The sequence below is a fragment of the Xiphias gladius genome, chromosome 18 (assembly GCF_016859285.1).
Source record: "Xiphias gladius isolate SHS-SW01 ecotype Sanya breed wild chromosome 18, ASM1685928v1, whole genome shotgun sequence".
Classification (NCBI taxonomy): domain Eukaryota; kingdom Metazoa; phylum Chordata; class Actinopteri; order Istiophoriformes; family Xiphiidae; genus Xiphias; species Xiphias gladius.
This window is the reverse complement of record NC_053417.1, coordinates 876528-902212: the sequence shown is the minus strand read 5'-3', so window position 1 is coordinate 902212 and position 25685 is coordinate 876528. Positions and strand designations below refer to the sequence as shown.

Genomic DNA, 25685 nt, shown 5'->3' with positions numbered 1-25685 from the left:
TATGTAATATTTAGTGGCAAATCCTTTGCAGTCAGTGACTGCCTGTAGTCTTTGACCCACAGACATCAGCAGACTCTTTGTGTCTTCCCTGATGATGCTCTCCCAGAGCTTCACTGCAGCCACCTTCAACTCTTTCTTGTTGTAGGGTCCCTCTGCTTTTAGTCAGGTCTTCAGCAAGTGGAATGCAGCTCAGTCGGACTGAGATCAGGTGACTGACTCAGCCAGTCGAGGATATTCCACCTCTCCACCCCAAAAAGCTTTTGGCCGTATGTTTAGAAAAGTTTCCCTGAGCTCTAATGCATTTGGGAGAATGCTCATGTAAACCTTTGCATTCATCCTGTTGCTTCCATCAGCAGGGAAATCATCAATAATGCCAGGGTGCCAGTTCCCTTCGAGCCATACATGCCCGAGCCATAAGAGAAACACCGCCATGTTTGACAGATGATGTGGTGGGTTTGGGACATGAGCTGCTCCTTTTTTTACTTCATACTTTCGTCTGTCCATTTTTTCATCAGACTATGGAACTTTTTGTTCCAGAATTCTACTTGTTTCTTTTGGTGTGTTTTTCTGAACTTAAGCCCGGCCTTTCTCTTTTTGAGGTTTACCAGGGGTTTGCATCTTGTGATGAATCCTCTGCAGTTACTGTTAAGAAGCCATCTCTTGATCGTTGACAAGGAGCATTCTTGACTTGCTGTGCTGTCATAAAGGGGTTTTTCTTCAACATGCCAAGGATTTTCTTCCTATCTGCAAGACTTGTGCTCCTCGATCTACCAGGTCATTTGCCATTTTCTAGTTTTCCTGTGGGCATCTGGATTTTTTTGGAGTGTACCAAACTGTTGATTTTGGCAAACCTGGAGAACAAAAAATGTGTAACTGTCGCAATACTTACTGTCCGGACTGTACGTACTGTATGCAGAGAAGATCCAGAGGATTAAGGTCCATGAATTGAGCCCTGTGACACATCAAATGACATCAAACTATAAAGAGTACAATCTAGACCTGCTCCATATGAAAAGTGCCCTGAGATAACTTCTGTTATGATTTGGCGGTATATAAATAACATTGAAATAAATTGAATCAAGGTCTGTGAGCAACCATCAGTGGATATTACTAAGACTTGAAGAAAACAAACCAGGGGTTTTCTCTTAAATATCAACCCTTCTGCCTAAGTCTGTCAATGAGCTTTTTTTATACAGTTATATGTATATAGTATGAGGTCCTAACCACTGAGTATGATAAACCATTTTCCTTTACTCAGCTCTTCTGTCCCATCTTCTGTTTCAGCTCTTCTGTTCTATGTCAGCTACTTTCACCCTCAACTTCTTCCGTTCAGGGATCAACTTCAACAAGTGGGGCTCCTTCCAGCTGCCTGGTCTGCTCAACTTTGGAGAGTTCAAGGTAAAAAATTAAATCACTTAACTTGTCTCACCATTTAGTATAAATATACAGACGGGTGACAGATGAAAGGAAAAACCTGAAAACTGAGTAGAAAAACAGGATGACAATGCCCCCATTCATAGGGCAGGAGGGGTCACTGAATGGTTTCATGGGTATGAAAATTGTGTGAATCATATGCTATGGCCTTTACAGTCACCAAATCTCAACCCAGTTGAACACCTATGGGAGAACTTGGACCGACGTGTTAGACAGTGCTCTCCACCACACCACCATCACACCAAATGAGGGAATATCATTTGGAACAATAGTGTTCCATCCCTCCAGTAGAGTTCCAGAGACTTGTAGAATCAATGCCAAGGCGCACTGGAGCTGTTCTGGCAGCACACGGTGGCCCAACACCCTACTAAAACACTTAACGTTGGTTTTTCCAGTAATTTGCCAGCTGTCTGTATGTTTAAGTGCATGTTTTGTATTCATGTTCTTAGATTCATTATACAAATAATCATAATCCAATGAAATGTTTTATTGATTACAGAAAGTCACATTTTTTAATGAAATAAAAAGCTATTGTCAACCCAACTGTAACCTTCCCTTCCTGTTAAAAATACAGGAATATTTTGTTACGTTTTAACTCAAAGCGTACCCCATCTATGATGATCAGTTTTAACAATTTCAATCTGGATTCCACATGCAACACAGCACAAAAACAACTCTCCTCAAAATTACCAATGACCTCCTCTGACTCACTGAAGTTATATCATGGATGCAAACCAAACTCCACAAACTAAACTGTTATAAATCTGATGTGATGATCATGGTCCCAAATCCGTCACCAAAACCACTCACAACTTCTGCCTCACCATCAATAGCTCCACTCTGTCCCCCCCTCCACCTTGGAGTAATTTTCCACAGCAACCTCTCTTTCAAATTCTATGCTAATCTCATTTTCAAAACAGCCTTTTCCCACTTGAACAACATAGCCTGCCTCCACCCATCCCACTCCTTTTTGCTGCTGAAAATTTGATCCATTCCTTCATCACATCCAGACTTGACAACTGTAATAATATTCTATGGATCATCCTTCAAAAGCCGTAATAGAGCGCTATTATATCCAGAATGCTGCTTGCATGCTCCCTCACTGCTGCTCTTGTGACCACAACACCCCTGTCCTAAAATACGACCATTGACTCCCTGTCCCAAAAGGTATTCACGTCAAGCTCCTTATTCCTTTACCCACAAAAACCCTCCGCCCCTTCTACCCCACCATCTTCTCCACTGCCACACTCATCCCCACAGGCTTCGTTTCTGTTCTTGCCAACCTCCTGTTCACACCATCTAGGAAGTTGCCTGTCAAACCAGTGGGGCCAAGCCACTGTAGTTTAACATGAGCAGATACAATGTAGATATAAGGCTGGTTTATGTAGCAGATTATCTGCTCTTTGCGTGGGTGAGAGTAGAAATGAAAGGCAACTGAAAGGTATGTTAGGCTAGGGCTAAAGAATGGTGTCAAAATCTAATTCAATTCAAATCCAATAGATTTATCACTACATATAGGGAACCTTGTGCCTTTTAGTGTATTTTTAGTTCTTTAGGATCTGTCATTTACACATGTTGTGTAAATAATGTTTGAGTATCTTGAAAAGTGCTCTATAAATAAAATGTATAATAATGATATTGATGATTATTGTTATTATTATGTTATAACATATCAGCACAGTAATGTATCAGTTTAATCCTGCTGCAAAACTCCTTGCTCATTAGTGTCCAGATGGAGATAAGAACTGCCACCTGTGGACAGCTGTGGACCTTGCCTTCTTTGTCCTGATGGGGGTGGTGGGCGGCCTGCTGGGGGCACTCTTCAACTGCATGAACAAGTGCCTGGCCAAGTATCGAATCAGACACATCCACCCAAAGGCGAAGTTTATCAGGTGATTGCCACATCACCTGTTCACAGAAGGTTAAGTCCATCTTCATACAGAACATTACATCTGTCAGTTAATGATATTAACTAAAGATAGTCTATACTATCAGTTGTGCATTGGAAAGCAAATATTTGAAAATGTGACACTAATTTCCTTTCAAGAATGTAATTACAGAAGTTGATCTGATCTCTGCACATTTCCAGAGTTTTAGAGAGTCTTCTGGTTTCCATGGTGACAACAGTTGTGATATTTGCAGCTTCCATGCTGTTGGGCGAATGTCGTGACCTTTCCTCCCCCACAACTCATAACACCACAGTAAGTATCAGCTCTTTCCTCAATCGTTACAGTACTAAGCAGAAGTACCAAAGGTACACTCTTATACTGTATAGTCGACTCTTCTGAATCAGTATTTAAATATTCAGTCAAGTGTTTATGTGACAGAACTCTGAAAAACTGAGGCATAACTGAAGCTACACAACTCAATACCCAGTCCTCTCACCAGACTCACTACATTGAGCATCATGTATTTATTATCTTATATTAAGTTGCAAGTTTTTTTTAGCTGTCTGGCAGTGAGGACATCAATTCGACCATCCGCCAGTTCTTCTGCAACAACAAGACCTACAATGACATGGCCACGTTGTTCTTCAACCCACAGGAGGCTGCCATCCACCAGCTCTTCCACCAGGATGGTGAGATGAGTGAACACACATTCATAAGAGCTTTATGTCAGCTGAATCATATAATTTTGAAATTCCTGACACCTAAAGACATACTTTACTTTTCATTTATTAATTTTTAAAAAATTGTGTCTGTATTTCTATTACGGGGGTGTCCAAGCACCAATGGTTTTGGAATTCTTTTGTTTTTGCTGGGATTTGCTGGTTCTCTGCTAGAAAATATTGGATTTCACTCTTTCTCAAGTGAATGAGTTTAAGTAACTCAGGTTCTTGTTCACGAGTGACAGTAAAATGCAGGGCGATATCAACAGGAAGATCAGTGCAGCGTCAGTAGTAATGCAGGCATTGTACTGCATTTTTGTTGTGAAGAGGGAGCTGAGCCAGGAGGCAAAGCTCTCGATTTACCAGTTAATCTACGTTCCAACCCTCACCTGTGGTCATGAGCTTTCGGTAGGGACCAAAAAAATTATATCCCAGACATGAGAAGCTGAAATGAGTTTTTTCCCATATGGTGGGTGGACTGAGTCTTAGATATATATAGGGTAAGTAGCTTGGACATCCAGGGGGAGCTCAAAGTAGAGTTGCTGCTCATTCTCATTGAAAGAAACCAGTTGAGGTGGTGGCATCTGATCAGGATTCCTCCTTCCACCTTCCAGTGGAGGATTTGTGGGTGTGTCCAACTGGTATGAGGCCCCAGGGTAGACCCACAACACACCCGAGAGATTATATATCTCATCTGGTCTGGGAACACTTTGTTATCCCTCATGCAGAGCTGGAAAACGTTGCTGGGGAGAGGGACTACCTTGCTGCCACACTGACCCAGCCCCAGATAAGTGGTAGAAAATCGATTCATCTAGTGGTATAGCCCAAGCCCATTTCTCGCAATAAATACTCTATCTGGGACAATAGTCCCAGTAGTGGGATGTAAAAGTGCATACTTCATGAAATTGCAGAACCCAATTTTGCATCTCCTCTCTTTCAACCAAGAGAGAAATATTCTGGGGAATCTGATCGTCAAAAACCTAACTAATATATAATAATAATATTGTATTCTGTTAGTATCTACATGACTTTGATCTTTGAACAGGTGTCATATTTTGAAAAATACTCTCACCGATGCAGACCCTGAATGACACAAAATTGGTATGCACATCAAACATGTTCTCCAGTATTAAAAAGTACTGACCTAAGCTGATGATGTTTCAATCTTGTATTTATTTGATAGTTAATATAAATTTAATTATTTTAATAAATAATTTTAAATGCAACATTACTGAGCTTTCCATGGGCCAATGCTGCCATCTGTCCTAGTGCTCTCTCTGAATCTACGCTCTAAAAAGGCAGTAGAAAGCAGCATTAGGCTGTTCTAAAATGACAAATGTTCCTGGCTTCCTATATTTTTCACTGTGTGGTAATTTCCTCCCCTTTCCGTCAGGTACCTTCAGCCCTGTGACTCTGACAGTGTTCTTCCTGCTGTACTTCCTGTTGGCCTGTTGGACCTATGGTGTGTCTGTACCCAGCGGTCTCTTTGTCCCCACATTGCTCTGTGGGGCAGCTTTTGGACGTCTGGTTGCCAACATCCTCAAAGTGTAAGAACAATATTCTCCTAATGTTCTAATGACCAAGATTAGCCTGATCCTTTGCCTGATTAATAAAATCGTGTAATAGAGTTCTTAAAAAATCATGAAATATTTGATCAGGGCCACAGTGGGATTTACAGCACTTTAAAAATAACAACAAACGTTGTTTATCAATAGAACTTCACAAATTTTGTCATGATTCGAGTCTGTAAAGATACCATACATTACATACTAATGCAAAGGAAAATAAGCATAGAAATGATACAGAAGGCATGTAGTGTGGCAGCCTTAAAAACATTATCTTGCATCTTGACGCGTACACTACAATATATTTTATGTCAACATTGGATCAAATCTTTGTGTATTCTGAGTTTGCTCACGGTGACAGAATTATTACCCAGCTATATAGCTCTGCAAAGCTTTTTAGCCTCTTTAGTGCATGTTTTAGTTTTCTGGCACATTTACTCAGCACTCAAATCAGCTTTGTTCCAAACAGCAGCAGGTAGTTGTTTTCAGTGACAAAGTTCTGATAAAGCCACTGTCTACTACCTGCTCAGCATCAAACAGCAGACAGACACAGTTAGAGACCAGCTGGTGAACATAGTGGAGCATTTAGCAGCTAAAGAGCCAGATATTTCCTTCAGGAGTTGGTAGAGACCAAAAATGAAGTTAAAAGAGAAGAAATACTGGACTCAGATTCATCAGGTGGACACAAACACCACTCCACATGAATCATCAGGTTCTCTGTAACTGCTGGATGTGCGTTAGCTGACATGTTAAATACAGAATTGTGTTTTTAGCTTGTGATGGAGTTCTTCTGCCCCAGTTAGCCAAAAATGTAATTCTTCAATAAAGTGCTTGAACATAACAGACACATTTTATAGAATTCAAACAATGTGATGGAAAAACTGTTTCATTTGATGTACAAGGCTGTTTAAAGGAATAGTTCAAAATTTTGGAAATATGCTTACAGGGACGTTGGTCGATATTTTTTGGAACTCTGGACAGAGCGAGGCTAGCTATGTATCCCTAATTCCAACCTTTTTGCTAAGCTAGTCTAACCACCTCCTACCCCAGCTCTGTACTGAGCACACAGACATGATAAATACAGACATTAAGAAAGTGAATAAGCAAATTTCCCAAAAAACTACCACTAAAGTTAATGGGAATATTTGAAAAATGAGAGAAGCAATGAAAACCCCAAATGCAGTGAACAAACCTATAATGGGTCTGAGCCTGGTAACATGGCTACTAGTTGTGCAGGTCTACAGGTCATCTAGTGGAATCTGCTGACTGGATGACTTTCTCCTTTTATTTTATTTCTTTCACTTCCTCTGCTGTCACAACTAGGCTTTGAGCTGTAACTGTGGGAAAAAGCCTATTGACTCAAGTCTTTATGCACTTCAACAAACTTATTCTCCCCATATAGCCCCCCCCCCACTGCAATTTCTCACCTCACCCTTCTCTCATCACACATTGATTTTCCACTGAATGGAGTGATACTGTTCTAACTGTTTGTCTTTCCTCTGGTAGGAAACTAGGAATGGACATCTACTCAGGGACCTTTGCTCTCATTGGAGCCGCCGCCTTCCTCGGAGGAGTGGTCAGAATGACCATCAGTCTGACTGTCATCCTCATTGAATCCACCAATGAAATCACATACGGGCTGCCCATCATGATCACTCTAATGGTATGCTGTCATGCTATGTATTTCAGAATTTTCTACTATCAGCCAATGTTTGTCTTACATCAGTTTTGAGAAATTAATAGATGTATTGATAAATTCAGTAGTGTGTATAATACAGTGATGTATTTCCTTTTGGGTTCATGTGGTAAATGGTTTTGTGTTGATTATCAGGTTGCCAAGTGGACTGGAGATTTCTTCAACAAGGGCATCTATGATATCCACATCCAGCTAAGAGGAGTGCCACTGCTGGAGTGGGAAACTGAGGTTGAGATGGACAAGTAAGATTTGCTGTTTAACAAACAAGAGTAAGGTCTCTATTTCTGTGCCGGCTTGTGTTTTCCTGAGGCACACTGATTTTTGTTCCTTGCCTGTACCAGTTTGGTATTTTGCATACATTAATGGGTTTGTCCAACAGCACACTGCTATCTTGGTGCCAAGAATGAATGCGTTTCATGTGGTCCAAAGCTAGCCTGCTCAGAAGAGGTTAACAGTGCAGCATGCACAGTGAAACCTGATTTCTATAATATTTTGGTCACTTTATTTGCTGAAGGTACACCCATAAAAACCCCTCTAAAATCACACATACCCCTTTATTCATGTTTTGCTGGTCTGTTTCATGCTACATTCTTCAACCAGCTGATAACACAGAAAAAATAAACTTTCATTCTCATGATAGCATTAATGCCAGATAGATAGAGTAAAGATTAATGAGTGATTCTTACCAGCAAGTCATCCACAACAGCAAGCGGTTCATACTGAAGGCTCCTCTTTTTTCTCTGGTGACTCTCTTTACAGCCGTCTGAAGGCAGCAGGTATCTATTCCATCTGTAGTATCTAATTGGAGTGATCACGTCACTGTCAAACCACCGTTATGCACAGCAGATCCTCTGGTTCAATTTTGTTTAACCAGCACCCAGACTGCTGGAGTGTTGGAGACTGACTCACTGAAATCATTTCAAGGTCAATTAAACCTTCTCTCACCATTAATGACTCCTCAGGACCATCCGTCCCTGTCCATCCTCTCTTGGTGTCTCAATCTAAAAGCTCCAGGTTACCAGGGACGAGGACCACACGTCCTCCTCTTTTTACCAAGTCTGACAGAACAAGCACATTTTTACTTACAATACAGGTAGCCATGAGGCTCTGATGATCTAGATGATGTGACAGACTAGAATCTCGACTGTTTATGAATGTTATAGTGTGCTCCCACAAACAAGGACGTTGTTATCTATATTTACTTATTTATGGATCATAAACTGGATAGATATGCTATAACTGCAAGTTTATGCAGCCCACTGAAGGATTAAACAGGCAGTCATTTCATTCCTAGTTTGTCAGTCTTTATGTTTGCAAGTTATTTTTCACTCTTGGGAGTTCTGACCTCTCTCTAAGTTTTACAGTGGATATGAGCTACCATACACCCATTCTGGGTGTTTTCTGACATCACTGCTCATCCTTCTTCACTGTGTCTTCACTTCATCTGAGCGTATTATTTCTGTCGTCTTTCCAAGGCTGACAGCCAGTGATATCATGGAGCCCAACTTGACCTACGTTTACCCCCACACCCGTGTCCAGTCTCTAGTCAGCATCCTGCGCACCACTGTCTACCACGCCTTTCCTGTGGTCACTGAAAACCGACAGAATGAGCGGGACTTCATGAAGGGCAACATCTTGGTTAGCAACAACATCCGCTTCAAGGTATGTCCTGTACAATTAACAATTTTAGCTGTTAAAGCCCAGCATCATATCCAGAGTTGGAGAAAGAGAAGAGGGGTTCAGTGTCTTGCCCAAGGACATTTAAGTAAACAGGAGTGATGTTGTGGATTTGAAACATCTCTCTCACAGATACTGCCACCCTGCCAATGATGTACACTGTGCTGCTAAAGCATAAAAATACAAATTTTGCTTTTGTACATTATGTCTAGACATTATCAAATTTTATTTCTAAATTCTGTCCAATCCTTTTCTCCTTGCCTTCCAATTCCCTCTTTCTTGTGACTTTTTTTCCTCTTTGCTTTTTCCTTTTTTGCAAAAACATACTAAGACTTATATGTAGAGTTTTTATTCAGAGGTGACCAGCCAGTAGATGGAGGTAGAGGCCTGTGTGTAGTATTAGCACCAGTATACCAAGTATGAAAACCCCAGTTCTCTCTCTTCTACAGAAAAAAAACCTGCCTCTGTCCTCTCTTCAGTTGAGCATGTCCTAACCACAACAAGCATCCCTGCATTTCAATACAGTTCTAAAGTGTAACTAACAAAGGCCAATTTTATTTCTGCCTTTACCAATAAGGAGCGGCACATTAATCTGCCAATTCATAGAAATTTGCCAGCTCTCTTAGGTTTTGGTGTTTGGTGTACTTTAAATGAGAAGTCAGGTGATATTCAGTACTTTTTTTTAAAGTCAACAAATCTCAAAACCAACAATGACTATATCCTTCTTACAAGTACTGTGTGTGTATCACAGCCTGATATATCATATTCCTCTGTACCATAGAGCTCCATGGTTGTCAAAAAACTATTAAAAACACTGTAGCACTGGGTGAAATGTTCCTTCATCACCATGAAAACACACACTGTAGTTTATTTTGATTCCCACACACACCGTCCTGCTGCCAGAAATAAGATAGAGTCACCAAATGTGGATTAGTCCGCCAGTGAAAATGCAAAATAAATGCATTATTTCATCCTGTTTGAGTAACCTTTTATAAAATCTACAGTGAGAAGCTGTTTTAGGAAATTACTGAGCCCTTTTAAAAATAAATCTATATATTTTTGAGGTGTTTTTAAACATTAATGTCTTCAGTAGGAACCAGTTGGTTTGGAGCTGAGAGCCACAGACAGAGTAGGGAAGTCAGGAAGTGGTGAGAGGCAGACTAAAACATTGATGGTTAGGCTCTTTTCATGGAATTTGTTGAGAATAAGAAAAATATAGAATAAAGTCAGACTTACGGTTTAATATCTCAGGTTGCATTAACCCAGATTGTCATAAATCCATGAGAAAAAATATTCTCTGTTTGGCCAAAGCACCTTTTGAGTGCATAATAAAAACAGCCTTTTGCATTTCTCACAGAATACTGTGGCAAGAAAAAAGTGAACCCTTTGGAATTATCTGCATTTGTTTGTCTGAAGATATGCTCAAATCTTCATCTAAGTCACAATTATACAGTTATGAAACCAGATTGGAAGTATGGGTTAGAGCTACATTGACTAGTAAAAAACACTCAACTCATTTTGAGTTATATATTCCCAAGACAGATCTACAGATGTGAACCATGCCTTACAAAAAAGGTCTCAGAAGACTTACGGTTAGGTACGCACGTAATTGGACAGTGACACAATTTTAATGTGTACACAATGGCACAATTTTGCCTCTGTACACAACCACAATGGATTTGAAACAAAACCATCAAGATTTGATTGAAGTGTAGAGTTTCAGCTTTAATTCAAGGGGTTTAACATAAATATCACAATCGTTTAGGAATTATAGCCATTTTTATGCATAATCCCTCATTTTCAGTGGCTCAAAAGTAATTGGACAATTAACTGTCAATCAGTTTCGTGGCCAGGTGTGGCTTATTCCCTCATTATTTTATGACAAATGAAGCTTATAAAACGGTCTGGAGTTGAGTCCAAGTGTTGAATTTGCATTTGGTAGCTTTTCATGGGAATTCTGAATATCCGGTCCAAAGCGGTTTTTATGAAGATGAAGGAGGCCATCATTAGGCTGAAAAAAGAAAACAAACCTTTCAGACAGATGGCAGAAACTTTAGAAATGGCCAAATCAAAAATTTGGTGCATTCTTAAAAAGAAGGAATGAACTGGAGGGCTCAGCAACACCAAAAGACCTGAAAGGCCACGGAAGACAACTAGTGGAGGATTGCAGAATTCTCTCCTTGGTGAAGAAAAAAACCCCATCACAACATCTAGCCAGGTCAAGAACACTCTTGAGGAGGTAGGCGTATCATTGTCAAAGTTTACAGTCAAGAGACACCTTCACGGTGGTAAATACAGATCGTCTACCACAAGGTGCAAACCACATTCAAGAACAGAAAGGTCCGATTAGACTTTGCCAGAAAACAATAAAAAAAGACTGCCCAGTTCTGTAACAAGATTCTTTTGACAGATGAAACCAAGAACAACTTGTACCGGAATGATGGGAAGAGAAGAGTATAGAGAAGGAAATGAACAGGTCATGATCCAAAGCATACCACATAATCCGTCAAACATGGTAGAGGCAATGTTATGGCAGGGACATATATGGCTGCCAATGGAACTGGGTCACTGGTGTTTATTGATGATGTTTATTGATGAAGTGTATAGGGCTATATTGTCTGCTCAGATTCAGCCAATGCTGCAACGGGGCTTCACAGTGCAGATGGATAATGACCCAAAACACACTGCGAAAGCAACCCAGAGAGCTTCTCAAGGCAAAGAAATGGAATATTCTTCGAAGGCCAACTCAGTCACCTGAACTCAACCCAATTGAGCATGCTTTTGACTTCCTGAAGACAAAACTGAGGGCAGACCCACAGACAAGCAGCAACTGAAGGCGGCTTCAGTAAAGTCCTGGCAAAGCATCTCAACGGAGGAAACTCTGTGTTTGGTGATGTCCATGGGCTCCGGACTTCAGGCAGTCATTGACTTTAAAGGATTTTCATCCAGTTATTAACAATAATCTTTTTACAGTGGCATGAGAAAGGTTGGTTACCCCTGGTCAAGTTTCTGTTACTTTGAATAGTTAGATGAGTAGAAGATTCGTGTATCATTTTTGTTTTGAACAAGTTTAGAGTGAAAAAAAGGAAAGGAGCGCCATACAAAAGTTTGGGCACCCCAAGAGATTTGAGCTCTCAGATAACTTTTACCAAGGTCTCAGACCTTAATTAGCTTGTTAGGCCTATGGTTTGTTCACAGTCATCGTTAGGAATGACGAAGGTGATGCAAATTTCAAAGCCTTATAAATACTCTTACTCCTTAAACCTTGTCCCAACAATCAGCAGCCATGGGCTCCTCTAAGCAGCTTCCTAGCACTCTGCTAATTAAAATAACTGATGCCCACAAAGCAAGAGAAGGCTATAAGAAGATAGCAAAGCATTTTCAGGTAGTTTTCAAAACTACCTGTTTTACTACAAAAGACCTTCAGGAAGATTTAGCAGACTCTGGAGTGGTGGTGCACTCACCTGCTCAAATATGACCTTCATGGAAGAGTCCTTAGAAGAAAAATCCTTTCTATGTCCTTACCACAAAATTCAGTGTCAGAAGTTTGCAAAGGAACATCTAAATATGTGTGATGCATTTTGGAATAAAGTTCTGTGGACTGATGAAGTTAAAATAGAACGTTTTGGCCGCAATGAGCAAAAGTATGTTTGGAGAAAAAAGGGTGCAGAATTTCATGAGAAGAACACCTCTCCAACTGAAAAGAACACCTCTCCAACTGTCTACCATGAGGTGGATCCATCATGCTTTGGGCTTGTGTTGCAGACAGTGGCACAGGGAACATTTCACTGGTAGAGGGTAGAATGGATTCAATTAAATACCAGCAAATTCTGGGAGCAATCGTCACACTGGCTGTACAAAAGCTGAAGATGAAAGGAGGTTGGCTTCTACAACAGGATAATGACCCTAACCACATCTCAAACTCCTTAATGGACTACCTCAAGAGGTGCAAGCTGAAAGTGTTCCATGGCCCTTGATGTCCCCCAACGTTAACATCGTCGAAAATCTGTGGATAGACCTCAAAAGAGCAGTGCATGCAAGGCAGCCCAAGAATCTCATAGAACTAGAAGCCACAAGGAAGAATGAGTGTAAATCCCCCAAACAAGAACAGAAAGACTCTTAGCTACTACAAAAAGTGTTTACAAGGTTTAATACTTGCCAAAGGGGGTGTTACTAAGTACTGACCATGCAGGGTCCCCAAATTTTTGTTTCGGGCCCTTTTCCTTTTTTGTTATTTTGAAATTGTGAAAAATTAAAATATTAAAGCAATGTGTCATATGCAACTTTATGCCTTTTGGAAATCTGGTCATCTTATACACTTAACTATTCACAGTAACAGTAATTTTGACCAGGTGTGCCCAAATATTTTCATGCCACTGTATTTATAATTATGTTGGTTTGTCCAATTACTTTTGAACCTCTGAAAATGTGGGACTGTATGAAAATGGCTGTAATTCCTAAACAGTTAATGCGATAGATATTTTGAAACTCTACATTTCAATCACATCTTGATGGCTTCATATCAAATCCGTCATGGTGGTTCACAGAGGCAAAATTCCAAAAATTGTGCTACTGTCCAAATACTTGGATCAAAAAATAGACCTAGCTGTACCATCAAGAACTGTTGATCTGCATAAAGCTGGAAAGGGTTACAAAGTTATCTCAAAGACTTTAGATATTCATCTGTCCACATTTAAAGAACTTGTCTATAAATGGAGATGAATTACGTCTGTGGCTACTCTCCATAGAAGTGGACACCCAGCTAAGATGACTCCAAAGGCACAACACAGAATGGTCAATGAAGCCTAGAACAACAGCTAAAGGCTTAAGGGAATCAGTGGAGCTGGTTAACATCTCTGTTCATGAGTCTACCGTACACAAATCATTGAGTGTGTTGTCCACTGTAGGACATATTGGAGGAAGCTGCTGTGCTCCAAAAACACATCACAGCATACCTGAAGTTTGCCAAAGAGCACCTTGGCAGTCCACAATGCTACTGGGAATATGTTTTGTGGAATGATGGAACTAAGGTTGAATTGTTTGGGAAGAACACGCAGCATATGTGGCGTAGAAAGGGCACTGCATACCAACATGAAAACATAATCCCAACAGTGAAGTATGGTAGAGGGAACATCATGATTAGAAGCTGCTTTACTGCCTCTGGGCCTGGATAGCTCACCATCATTGAGGGGAAAATTAATTCCCATGTTTATCAAGGTGTGTTAAAGGATAATGTCAGGGTGGCTGTCCACCAGCTCAAGCTCAGTAGATGTCGGGTGATGCAGCAGGACAGTGACCCTGAACATTGAATTAAATCTACTACAGAATGACTTCAAACAAAGAAAATCCACCTAAAACATACCAAAAGATTAGAACTGTTTGCGTGTTATCAGTTTAAGCACATTGTGTTTATCTGTACTTGTGACTTAGATAAAGATCAGGTCAAATTTTATGACCAGTTAATGCAGAAAACCAGCTAATTCCAAAGGATTTGCTAGAAAGGCCCACTGTATTTTTATACAGTGGCTTTCTATTTTTATGTGTCCTAGCAGATGATGAAGCACCAAAGTGATTGTTTCTTAGGGTGTTTAGTTTAGTTAATGTGCTGATTTTAATTTAAGATTTTATTGATAATGTCAGTGGTCTGGTTTTTCAGGTGTTAGAATGGATCTGTTTGCACCACCACAGCAAGTTGATTTATCAGTGTAAAGTTACACTTCAATGTTTAATGTAGAAATCCAGTGTTGTGTCCCGTGCGGGGGAACAGCGGCGGCGCTGCCAGTCCATGAAGTCATACCCATCCAGTGAGCTGAGGAATGTTTGTGACGAACAGAATGCAGGGGTAGAGCCTGCAGAGGAGGGAGAGGACCTTCTGCAGCAAATGTTAGAGAGGAGGTAGGACAGACAAACAGGTACACCAGTATACAGTACTAGACACATGGAAAGTCAGTGTCCTACCTGTTCAGGTACTGGTCCAACTTAAAACCAGATCTGATAAAATGCTTTGCTAAGATCACACTGAAATGAAAAGTGAAATTCTGTACTTTAGATTATTGTCCTATTGTTAAAGAGTACAAGATTTAAAATACCTAACTAAAGACAAATCAAACAAGAACTAACAGTACATGTTGTTACATGTATTTCCTTTTTATGTTTGCATTTACCACTGAGTAATAAATGAAAACATTTGTTAAAAGAACAATTATTTAGCTTTTTGTCTTTGATAACTGAGCAAATCGTTTTTCATTGTGATATTCATTTTCCATGCCTCTGCATTGTATTTTACTTTATTTCTTTGTTTGATTCGTTTTAATTTAGGCCTTTTGAATCATCCATGCCATAGCAATAGTACAATAATCTAAAGTTTAAAAAGTATAATATACTGATATACTAAGTTTAATAAATTATATCATAGAAGTTAATATTTTATCAAGCTGAATATGACCATTGTTGTTAGATCAGAACTTTCTAACATGAGGGACTGCTTGGAAAATCCAGTTTCCGTCAGTGTCATAGTACTAAAACAGCCCTCCTCTTATTGTACTCTTGTTGTTCACATGCAGGCATGCTCCCTACCCCAACCTGTACCCAGATCAGTCTCCCAGTGAGGAGTGGACCATGGAGGAGCGCTTCAGACCACTCACCTTCCACGGCCTAATCCTGCGCTCTCAGCTGGTCAACCTGCTCATCAGAGGGGTCTGCTATGCTGAGAACCAATCAGTCAGTCACACACACACATACGCCCAAACACAAACCTACACAGGACACTACATAATTTCCTGGAGACTTGCCCTAACCCTAATCATAACCACCGCTTGCCTAACCCTAGCCCTTACTCTGGTCTTAAATCAAGTCTTCACCCTAACATTTAATCACTTATATTATGGAGACTTGCTTTTTGTCCCCAAAAGGAAGTTGCGTCCCCGCAATGTGACTGTGTAAACAGATTTATGTCCCCATAAGTAAGACATAAGTAATGCAAACACACACACACACACACACACACACACACACACACACACACACACACACACACACACACACACACACACACACACACACACACACATATATATATATGAGTAATTTCTATTTTATCTACAGTACTATGCAATAGTTTTAGGCACTAAAAGTAAAGTGAATTGCTTTTAAAAATAAAGCAATGAACAGTTTTTTATTCTCAGTGAACTTCATCCAAAGTGCAGTAAACAGAAACCAATTAAATCAGATCAGGGTTTGCTGTGACCACCCTTTAAAACACCACCAGTTCTCCTCGATACACCTGCCTGCAGGTCTCTTCATTTAATACCAGACTGACTCTATGATGCTGAGAGCAGGGCTCTGTGTGGCCATGCCATCTGTTGCAGGACTCCTTATTCTTCTTATGGCTGTATGTTTGGACTCGCTGTCCTGCTGCAGAATGAATTTGGGAACAATAAGATGCCTCCCTGATGGATAAGAATCTAAACATCTGAAGTGACTGAAACTTTTTGCAATACTGTCTGATCCAACTGAATGTCTCTCCATACCCTTCATCACAGAGTGCCACTCAGCCCAGGTTGTCTTATGCAGAGCTGACTGAAGATTACCCACGTTATCCTGACATCCATGACTTGGACCTTGCCCTGCTCAACCCCCGCATGATAGTGGTATGACTGATATAAACACTGAGTAAGAAGTGTACTTTTCAGAGTGAACTAGAAACAACAAATATTTTTCAATATTTAAACAGTAATTCTGAATTGATAAAAGCTGAAAAATTATGTTCTCTGTGTTCCCAGGATGTCACCCCCTACATGAACCCATGTCCCTACACAGTGTCACCCAACACCCGCATATCCCAGGTGTTCAACCTGTTCAGGACCATGGGCCTGCGACACTTACCAGTGGTCAATGCTGTTGGAGAAGTAAGTAGTCATTGAAAAGAGGTTTTAGTGCCTCCAGTATGAGCTTTCTACAGAGTTTTAAGTCAGTGTTTTGGTCATGACACACCAAGGAAAAAAAAAAAGTAAAATCTCTGTTTCATGTTTCAGTTGAACATGCAGTTTATGTTGTGTCTGACCAGACTCTTGTTTATTATCTGCCATCTCTTTCAGATTGTTGGAATAATCACAAGACATAATTTAACCCACGAGTTCCTTGTGGCCAAACTGCGACAGCACTACATCACTGTTTGACCCGACTCAGGACGTCCTACTGTCCTTCGAATCCAAAGTCTGTTCAGACTGTTCCTGAGCCTTTGTCTCTTTTCATTCGTAATAGCATGTAGGGATTCCCAAACACATGCTGGACATTCACAAGCATGCACACATTTGCTATGGTACAGTAGGGAACACAGTTCTCCAGTTACTGAAACCATTCAGTTGTTTTCCACCCAAGTCTTACATTTTCAGTGTTGAGGAATTGTCAGCCTTCCTCCAGCCTGACTTCAGATCTGATGGCATCAATGGTGGGACTGAACAAATAAATGGTGGATGAAATAGAACCATATTTGACATCACCATGTTGATTCGTATAGAAAAAATTTAAAAAGTTATAAAATATCCACCAAATGATCCAAATTGATGGCTGATAATTCACAACACTTGTTTTATATTCAGACTGAGCGACAGTACTAAGGACAGGACGCTCTGTTGTGACACACAACACTAGAGAGTCTGAAAGCATTAAGCTTGAAGCATTAGCAATTGATGCAGTTATTTTGGTGACTTCAATGTAATAATCACATCAACTAATTTCGTTTTTCTCAATTGTTAACATAATTGGGGAAACTACTAATAAAAGTGATTTTTCTCCATCAGGTCAGCAAGATACCCTTGCTAGCAGCAGCACACTCTGTTGTTTGTTGATTGTGCCAACATGAATCATATTCATATCATATTCATTCAACTTTAGTTCTGCATCACATTTTTCTCCCAGGTCCCCCACCAAAGCTTCTGTGTCCACTGACAATTAAATTGAGAGGACAGATACTTCAAAAATTAGATATTCAATCTGTAATCTGTTCAACCGACAATGAGAAAAACAGGAAATGCTCTGTCTATCTTACACAGTGCATGCCCCTGTTAGTAAACTTTGCTAATGTGCTTTCTTTATGCTAACACAAAATGGAGAAAAGTAGCAAGCTGTGCTGCACAGATACTATCATCATGAATCACCTGAAAAGTAATTTGAAGAGACAGTTTATTTTTGACACTACAGATGGAAAAACCTTAGATAAAGGTAAGGCTGTTTGCTGCATCTGCATCTAAGAGTAAGACAAGTACATGTTACTTTGAATTAACCTGAATCTGATTGTTTGAAAAAGCAATGGCTCCAGTGACTCGTTGATGGTGTTACTAACAGTTTAAAGGCTGCGGTACAACAAACTACCAAAATGAAATATGACAGTTTCCTTACTACCTTCAGAGTCTTTCTTTTGATCTTTTGATGATGCTTTATCATTATTGTCACTGTAGCACTTTTATTTTTGACTGTTGTCCGTACATTTTAATCTTCTGTGTAAGTAACTGGAATATATGCACTAAAAGCAGGCTCACATTCCCTCATGGCCTGCAACTAAACTAGACTTCAGTAGTCCTAGTTTAGTGCAGACCAAGTTAAACATACAGTAACATTTCTAACCACTTCAGCAGTCTGTAAATACATTACGATTGTTTTGCACCTATGATATGTAGTAGTATTTTCACTGTCATTCAGTCAGTTCAGTGTAAGAATGTGCCAGTGTATTTGACAGTCTGCGATTACTGTATATTGACCAAGGTTTTGTTATGTAATAGGGAATTGAAAGGACTGGATTTTTGAAAGGCAGACTGCAAAAATCCTGTTTTAGTAAAACTAATGTGTAAACTATTTCATGTTAGTACTCTGCTATTAGATTTTCAGCAATATAGTATCTTTCTGGTCCATTTCCCTAGTATGTCATTTCATTGTTATTCCTAAAAGGGAATATAAATGTGACTCAGAGCAAAGGCGAGTAAAAGTCCACTGTATATCACATTAATGGATTATTAGAAACCATGATGGCACATATACAGTATGTACATCAAACATCCCTTACATGTTTCTTATCTCTAGTTTATTTTTATTTAAGAGATTATTTTTTTATACGATTTTATTTTTATGATTTGCTGCCTGTGCTGTGATTCAGTGTCATGCAGTTGCATTTCAAAATGGACCAAGGTTGTCCTGGATAATATTATTGTTTATAGTCTAAGCTTTGCTCACTTGTTATTTTACAATTATTTTTATTTTACCCATTTTAAATACTACATATGGCATGGCAGGTGTTGTGTAGAATATGATATTAAGAGGAACAGTGTATAGTATGTCCTACCGTGAAGCTAGACCTGACGGACTGTTTGCCAAATACTTTTCGTGTCATATGACTTATATGAGGATTTAGACCATGCCCTCTCCTTGTTTAGGAATTTGTAGTTTCTACAAATGTAGAGAACTGGCACATGGCAAAAAAAGCTGCAGCCATGGAACAAAAAAGCAGAGAGAACTCTTCCTTGTGCCTTTATTATTGTTCAAACGAAGGTCCTTCTGTTTTGTCAAACATACATATAATATATACAAATATGTCTGCATGTCTTTTTGTACAAACGACATAAATGAGGCTATACATACTAATTCCAGACTAATTAATGTATGAAATGTAGTCACTAGAGCTAAGAGGGTTCGGCGATTAAATGATGTGTGAACCTATAAATCAAGAAAATAATAAGCAGTTTAATAAATAGTGATAATTGTTAGGTGCAGCAAAAGTGGTCATGGTGAAAAAGTGACTATTTGAAGTATACTGAAACTGGACGGTAAGCATACTACAGATGATTTCAATATATGCTGGTGATGAACAATATTTTCCCACAGTGCAATGCACAAGGAAAATGGAGGAGCTGCAGAAAAAAAACAAAACTTGTAAGTGATGATGAGATAGCACCAGAAATCAAAAATTTATGTAGGTATTCTTAACAAGGGTGTTTTTTTTCTCTTTGTGTAGTTGAATTGGCAGTGACATGCAATGTGGCAAATATTGTAAAATGTCTGTCAAAAGAAAAGTTTGATTTTTAATCATACTAGCGGTATGATTAGAGCTGGCATGCTCAATCTGTCGGTCCACCACATTTCATCAGGTCAAAATGTTAATTTGTTGACTACTTTGGTTCATGACTAAATACCTGCAGAACTAATGACGTTCCCAGCAGCCTCAGCTGTACTTTGTGTTCAATGCTAATTAGCAAATGTTAGCATGCTAAAATGCTTAACTAAGATGGTGAGCATTATACCATCAGCATTTTATTTTCATTGTGAACATGTTAGCGTGCTAATGCTAGCATATAGCTCCAAGCACCACTGTGCTTAGAGCTACTGTATAAGTACAGCCTAACAGACTGTATCTGAAATAAAACCCTATTTACTATATGCACTATATTTACTGGCATTCATTTTATTTTGATGTCTGAATTATGTGTGTGTAAATTTATCCACTATGTAGTACTCAGAAACTAAATTTTTTTTAGGTGTGAAAATTACTGTTGTTATACCTGTCAGTGATGACACAAAATGATGATGATTGGTCCAAAGTCCAGAGTGTCTTTACAGTACAACCCAAAATTACAGTGTAATTTCACTGTATGAATCAGGTACCTATAAAATACTTACCATTTCCAACAGATACTTAAATTTAGGTACAGTGGAAAAAGACAAGAATGTGGGGAACAAGGGAGGAACATCTGGACATTTACTCTACATATACTGTTAAGTATTTTTGTAAATTGGGTACCCACAGGGCACAATTCTGGGAAACAAAACTGAAGTTTTAGATAGATAGATAGATAGGAAATTTTGACACTTTGGTGAGTTTGGTAGATTTAAGATTGTATAGTTACTCTGGTACCAAGGTGCAGGCAACAAGCCTGACTACTTAGGTGTGTTAAATTTTTTTGAAACTGCTGGCACATATTTAAAAAAGGTTTATGAATTGTAACTAATGGCGTCACTAATGCGGACAAGTTATAGTCCATTAATAGGAACGATATTTGGGTTTCAGGGTTATGAAAAATCCTATTGGTTGATGTTTCTCCTTTCTGTGTGGTAATAGGGCAGGCATAGATGTTGGTAATCTGATAATAAATGCTCCAGAAGGTAAATAGTCTGTAAATCCAAATGAGGTATCAAAGGATAAAGCAAGTGTCCTGCTGGAGGAGACCAGCCATGGTGATTTTTCGCAACGTGGCACCCTTATGTTTTTTCTTATTATTTATAACTGATAAAGCATTAGTAAATGATTAAATAACTTTTAATAAAGTCATTAAGTACACCCCTTGAAGAGTTTATAGGTTGTAAGCAATGACTTTACAAATTATTTACTGCACCATAGAACAGTAAATGATTCATTAACCGTTAAGTCAGTAGAAGTCTGAATAGAGAGTGTTATGATTGGGTCCTTAATGTTACAAGATATCCCAAAAAAATTCACTGAGGATATTCATGGTCTCCAGAGGATGAATCATAATGTTTTTGCATGTTCATGTCCTATAGTGTATAAACAATTCCAGACTATGAACTTTTCCTCTTGCACCACCCTGTGAATATACAGATTGTACTGTGTATGTGTGTATATGTATGTAGAGGTCAGCTAAAGCCTTGTTCACATGTACACAGGTATTTTTTAAAACTTAGCTTTTTCTATGCATTTTAGCCTTTTGTCCACATGCAAGCTGTGTTTTAGGTCACTGAAAATAGACCTTTTGCAAAAACTTCTTCCAGGATGAATATGTTCTAGGACTTCATTTTCACTGTTGACAGGGAAAGTTCTTGGCATGTGATGTTATTGTTCTTAGTCTACTTATAACTTTTTTGCAGGCTTCTGATTGGCCAGCATAGCTTTATGGTTACGGTTTTATCACTGCCTATTGGTTTGGCATGCTCTTGACAGCGCTTGACAGCGTGTTTTTGTGTTTTCATGTGGATGGAGTTTTTTTTAAGAATGAAGGAGGAAAACTCCTGTTTTAATAAATAGCCTTGTACGTGTGGACTAGGCCTAAATGTTTACAGTCACTTTTTATGACTGTCAGGACAAGACTGTATATTTGCTAGCTGGGAGCTGAGAGACACACTCACACACACACACACACACACACACACACACACACACACACACACACACACACACACACACACACACACACACACACAGACACACACACAGACACGCACACAGTGAGCCAGCCAATGAAAATGACTTCCACAAATGGTTATCTGTTTACCTTTCAATCTTCAACAACTGTCATGTAAATTGACAGTGGTTGAGCATAAAATCCTCTGCAGACATTGAATTGAATGAAAATCAGAATTTATTTAATGTTTATTTACCATGGTCAAATATTCTGCCCCTCTTTACTGTAACAGGATGTGATTAAGAGTTTAGATTGTTGGTGAAAATTAGAGCCACTATGTGTAGAATTTGTAATCATAGCATGTTTCCCCTTGATTTATGGGCGTTTTTGTAGAAAATTTAGACAATCCTTGTTAAATCTCAGAAAAAAATTACTGTTATTAGCTGCTCCACTTATAGTGTGATGACCCGCCCGGACTCTTTGTAGTTATTTAATGGTTTATTTTGAAATGACTTAATGATGTGTCCAGTGTTGTTTTAATTCCTGTCTATGTTTTTTTCCACCAGTTCCCTGTGTCACCTGTGTCCCATCAGCCAATTAGTTTCTGTGTAGTCTAGTCTCCTTCCTTTCAGTTGCAGGATTGTCTCGTCTATTACCAGTGAGTCAAGCTTTCCAGCCGGTCCTAGTTCAGGATTCCTAGTGTATGACATTATGCCTGTTCCTGACTTTTTGCTTTTTTTGCAGGCTCCTTGCCTACTTTGTTTGATCCTCTGACTGAAACCCTGTGTATGACCACTGACTTCCCAGTAAAGTTGATTTTGAACTTTCACCTGATCTCCTGTGTGATCCCTGCATTTGGGTCAGTTCCTGGTTTTAAGATTGTTACAGTACAATCTGGCCATGACTGACTCAGCTGGATCAGAGTCAATCTGAGCAGTCATTCAGAACCAAGGACAAAAGCTTGTCCACCACAGGCAGGTGCTCCTGATCCTTTCTACCAGTATAAAGCAGCTACAGTTACAGCAGGAGAGCTTCCACACTTCCATTGAGAAAACAATCAACTGCCTTTCCAGTCAGATGCCGCAAGTCCCTCGCCACTCCATCCACTCCCGACAGCTCCACTTTGGCTACTCCTGCACCGGCTGTACTGGCAGCGCCACCACCACAATGCCCCTCTCCGACATCCGAAACCCAGGGGGGTCCAGATCAAGGGATATGATGGTAATTCAGCCAGGTGCCGCTCCTTTCTGGTAAACTGTTCCAGCCCTCTGCCTTTTCCAATGACCGCACCAAAATTGCTTATGTCATCACTCACCTCACCAACAACTAATTAAAGTGGGCCATGGCGGAGTGGGAGAGATAGCCTCCAGATTACCTCTCTCACAAAGACTTTTCAGATGCCCTATGGAGGGTGTTTGACAACAGTACCCCGGTAAGAGAGGCAGATCTTGGGTTTCTGAATGTGCAACAGGGCAAGGCAAGAGTGACTGACTACAACCATTGAGTTCTGGACCCTGGCAACTGACAGTGGCTGGAATGAACACTCCCTCACTGATGCCTTGCTGCATTGACTGGTACAGGAAATCAAAGACCAACTTGCTCCACTAGATCTTTTCAGCCAACCTTTGATTCTCTTGTTTCCCTGGCCATAAAGATTGATAACCGGTTGTTGGAAAGAAGGAAGGAGCGAGCCCAGACTTCTTTCTCTGGTCCTGAGGGGGAACTTTGACCAAATGCAAGGGGTCTCTGCGACTCGTCTTTGACGGCTGCAAATCCCATAACCACTCCTAGTGGCTCGGAGGAACCCATGCAGTTAGGAAGGGCCCGTCCCACTCTGGAGGAACATCAGCAACGCATTAAGGAGGGTAGATGCATCTACTGTTGACAGCTTGGACATTTACTGCCTTGTTGTATGTTAAAAGAATTTCCAACCCTCTCATTTAACGAGGGGTAGATACATCTACTGTGGACAGGTTAGGTAATCACTGTGAACATCTCACTTTTCACCTCATCCACTCCTCTCATATAGCTCTCATTCTTGGGCACCCTTGGTTAAAGAAACACAACCCTCACATTGACTAGTCTCCAGGTCTCATTTTGGGATGGAGTAATTTCTCTCATTCATCCTGTTTAACCGCAGCCTCTCCCCATGCATCACCCAAACCGAATGACTCTCCATTTGGGAGTTTCCAAATCTCTTCAGTGTCCCTGCTGTTTGTCTAGACCTTAAAGAAGTATTCAGCAAGGCTCGAGCCACCTCTCTGCCACCTCATCGCCACCCATCTGCTCCCCCCAAAGGCTATCTTTATTCCTTCTCAACCCTGGGCCAGAGAGAGGCTATGGAGCAGTACATTCAGAGTTCCCTGGCTGCCAGAATCATTTGCCCATCCTCGTCCCCACTTATGGTGTAGGCTTTTTCTTTGATGATTAGAAGGACAAGTCCCTCCACCCCTGCATTGACTATCGTGGTCTGAATGACATCAAGGTTAAGAACATGTACCGTCTTCCTCTTATCTCCTCTGCTTTTGAACTATTACAAGGAGCTACCATATTCATTAAGTATTACCTCAGAAATGCCTGTTACCTATTCAGGATTAGAGAGGGGGATGGAAGACAGCTTTTAACAAATCCAATGGGCATAACAAGTATCTGGTTATGCTGTTCAGACTCACCAACACCCCAGCTGTCTTCCAGGCCCTTGTCAACGACGAGCTCTGAGACATGCTCAATGAATTTGTGTTCAACAGAAGTTGAACAGGCGGACAACAAAGTTCACCCTTGTGCTTTCTTTTCTAGAAAACTGTCGCCAGCTGAAAGGAATTATGATGTGGGGAACAGGGAGCTGTTGGCTATCAAACTGGCCTTGGAGGAGTGGAGGCACCGGCCAGAGGGGACGGAACAAACCCTTTCTGGTCTGGATGGACCAGAAAGTATATCTGCTCTGCTAAGAGACAGAACTCCTGGCAGGCCAGGTGGGCATTATTCTTTAATTGCTTTAACTTCTCCCTGTCTTCTCGCCAAGGCTCCCGAAACATTAAGCCAGACATGCTCTCAGATGTTTGACATAGATGTACCCCCCAGGGCTCTTTCCATCATCATCCCACCCTCCTGTGTGCTCGGGGTGGTCTTGAAAGTTAATGAGGAGGAGGTAAGGAGGGCACTTGAGGGATGTTGATTCCCGAGGGTTTCTCTCCAAATCGTCTATTTCCGTGCACAGCTCTGATCCCGGTTCATCCAGTGGGGGAATTCCTCTCACCTCACCTGTCATTCAGGAGTTGGATGCACCCTGAATTTCCTTTGTCAACATTTTTGGCAACCAGCCATGGCAAAGGAGGTGACTGTTCACACTGCCCAAGCTCTCATCTGCAGGTGTCACCTTACCTGGAGAAAGGGCCGTGCTGCACGGCTCCAAACCTCAGAGCGTTATCAGAGGACAGTCAACTACCATCGAACACCTGCGCCCTGCTAGATGGGCAGGTTAATCTCTACGGTGGTCAGGTTTAACTGGTTTTAACAGTTAAGTCTGGAAAGATGCATCGCAATCTAACTCTTGCAATATGAGTGATCAGAAAATAACCAGA

The 25685-nt window shown here is 40.3% G+C and overlaps 1 protein-coding gene across 4 annotated transcripts in view; it reads left to right on the top strand.

Moving 5' to 3' along the window:
- The window catches only part of clcn6 (chloride channel 6), a 34367-nt gene extending 13370 nt beyond the window's left edge, over positions 1–20997 (top strand). For 3 of the 4 annotated variants that reach the window (XM_040152096.1, XM_040152098.1, XM_040152097.1), the window contains exons 12-24: positions 1285–1398; positions 3160–3326; positions 3524–3635; positions 3883–4012; positions 5436–5589; positions 7114–7270; positions 7439–7545; positions 8779–8965; positions 14715–14875; positions 15544–15700; positions 16522–16629; positions 16762–16887; positions 17077–20997. In XM_040152096.1, the coding sequence (XP_040008030.1) occupies positions 1285–1398; positions 3160–3326; positions 3524–3635; positions 3883–4012; positions 5436–5589; positions 7114–7270; positions 7439–7545; positions 8779–8965; positions 14715–14875; positions 15544–15700; positions 16522–16629; positions 16762–16887; positions 17077–17157 (1761 nt within the window). In that variant the 3' untranslated portion in view covers positions 17158–20997. Of the gene's footprint in view, positions 1–1284; positions 1399–3159; positions 3327–3523; positions 3636–3882; positions 4013–5435; positions 5590–7113; positions 7271–7438; positions 7546–8778; positions 8966–14714; positions 14876–15543; positions 15701–16521; positions 16652–16761; positions 16888–17076 lie in introns of those variants that run through there. The other variant, XM_040152100.1, reaches the window with a different exon arrangement.
- The last annotated feature ends 4688 nt before the right edge of the window (positions 20998–25685 follow it).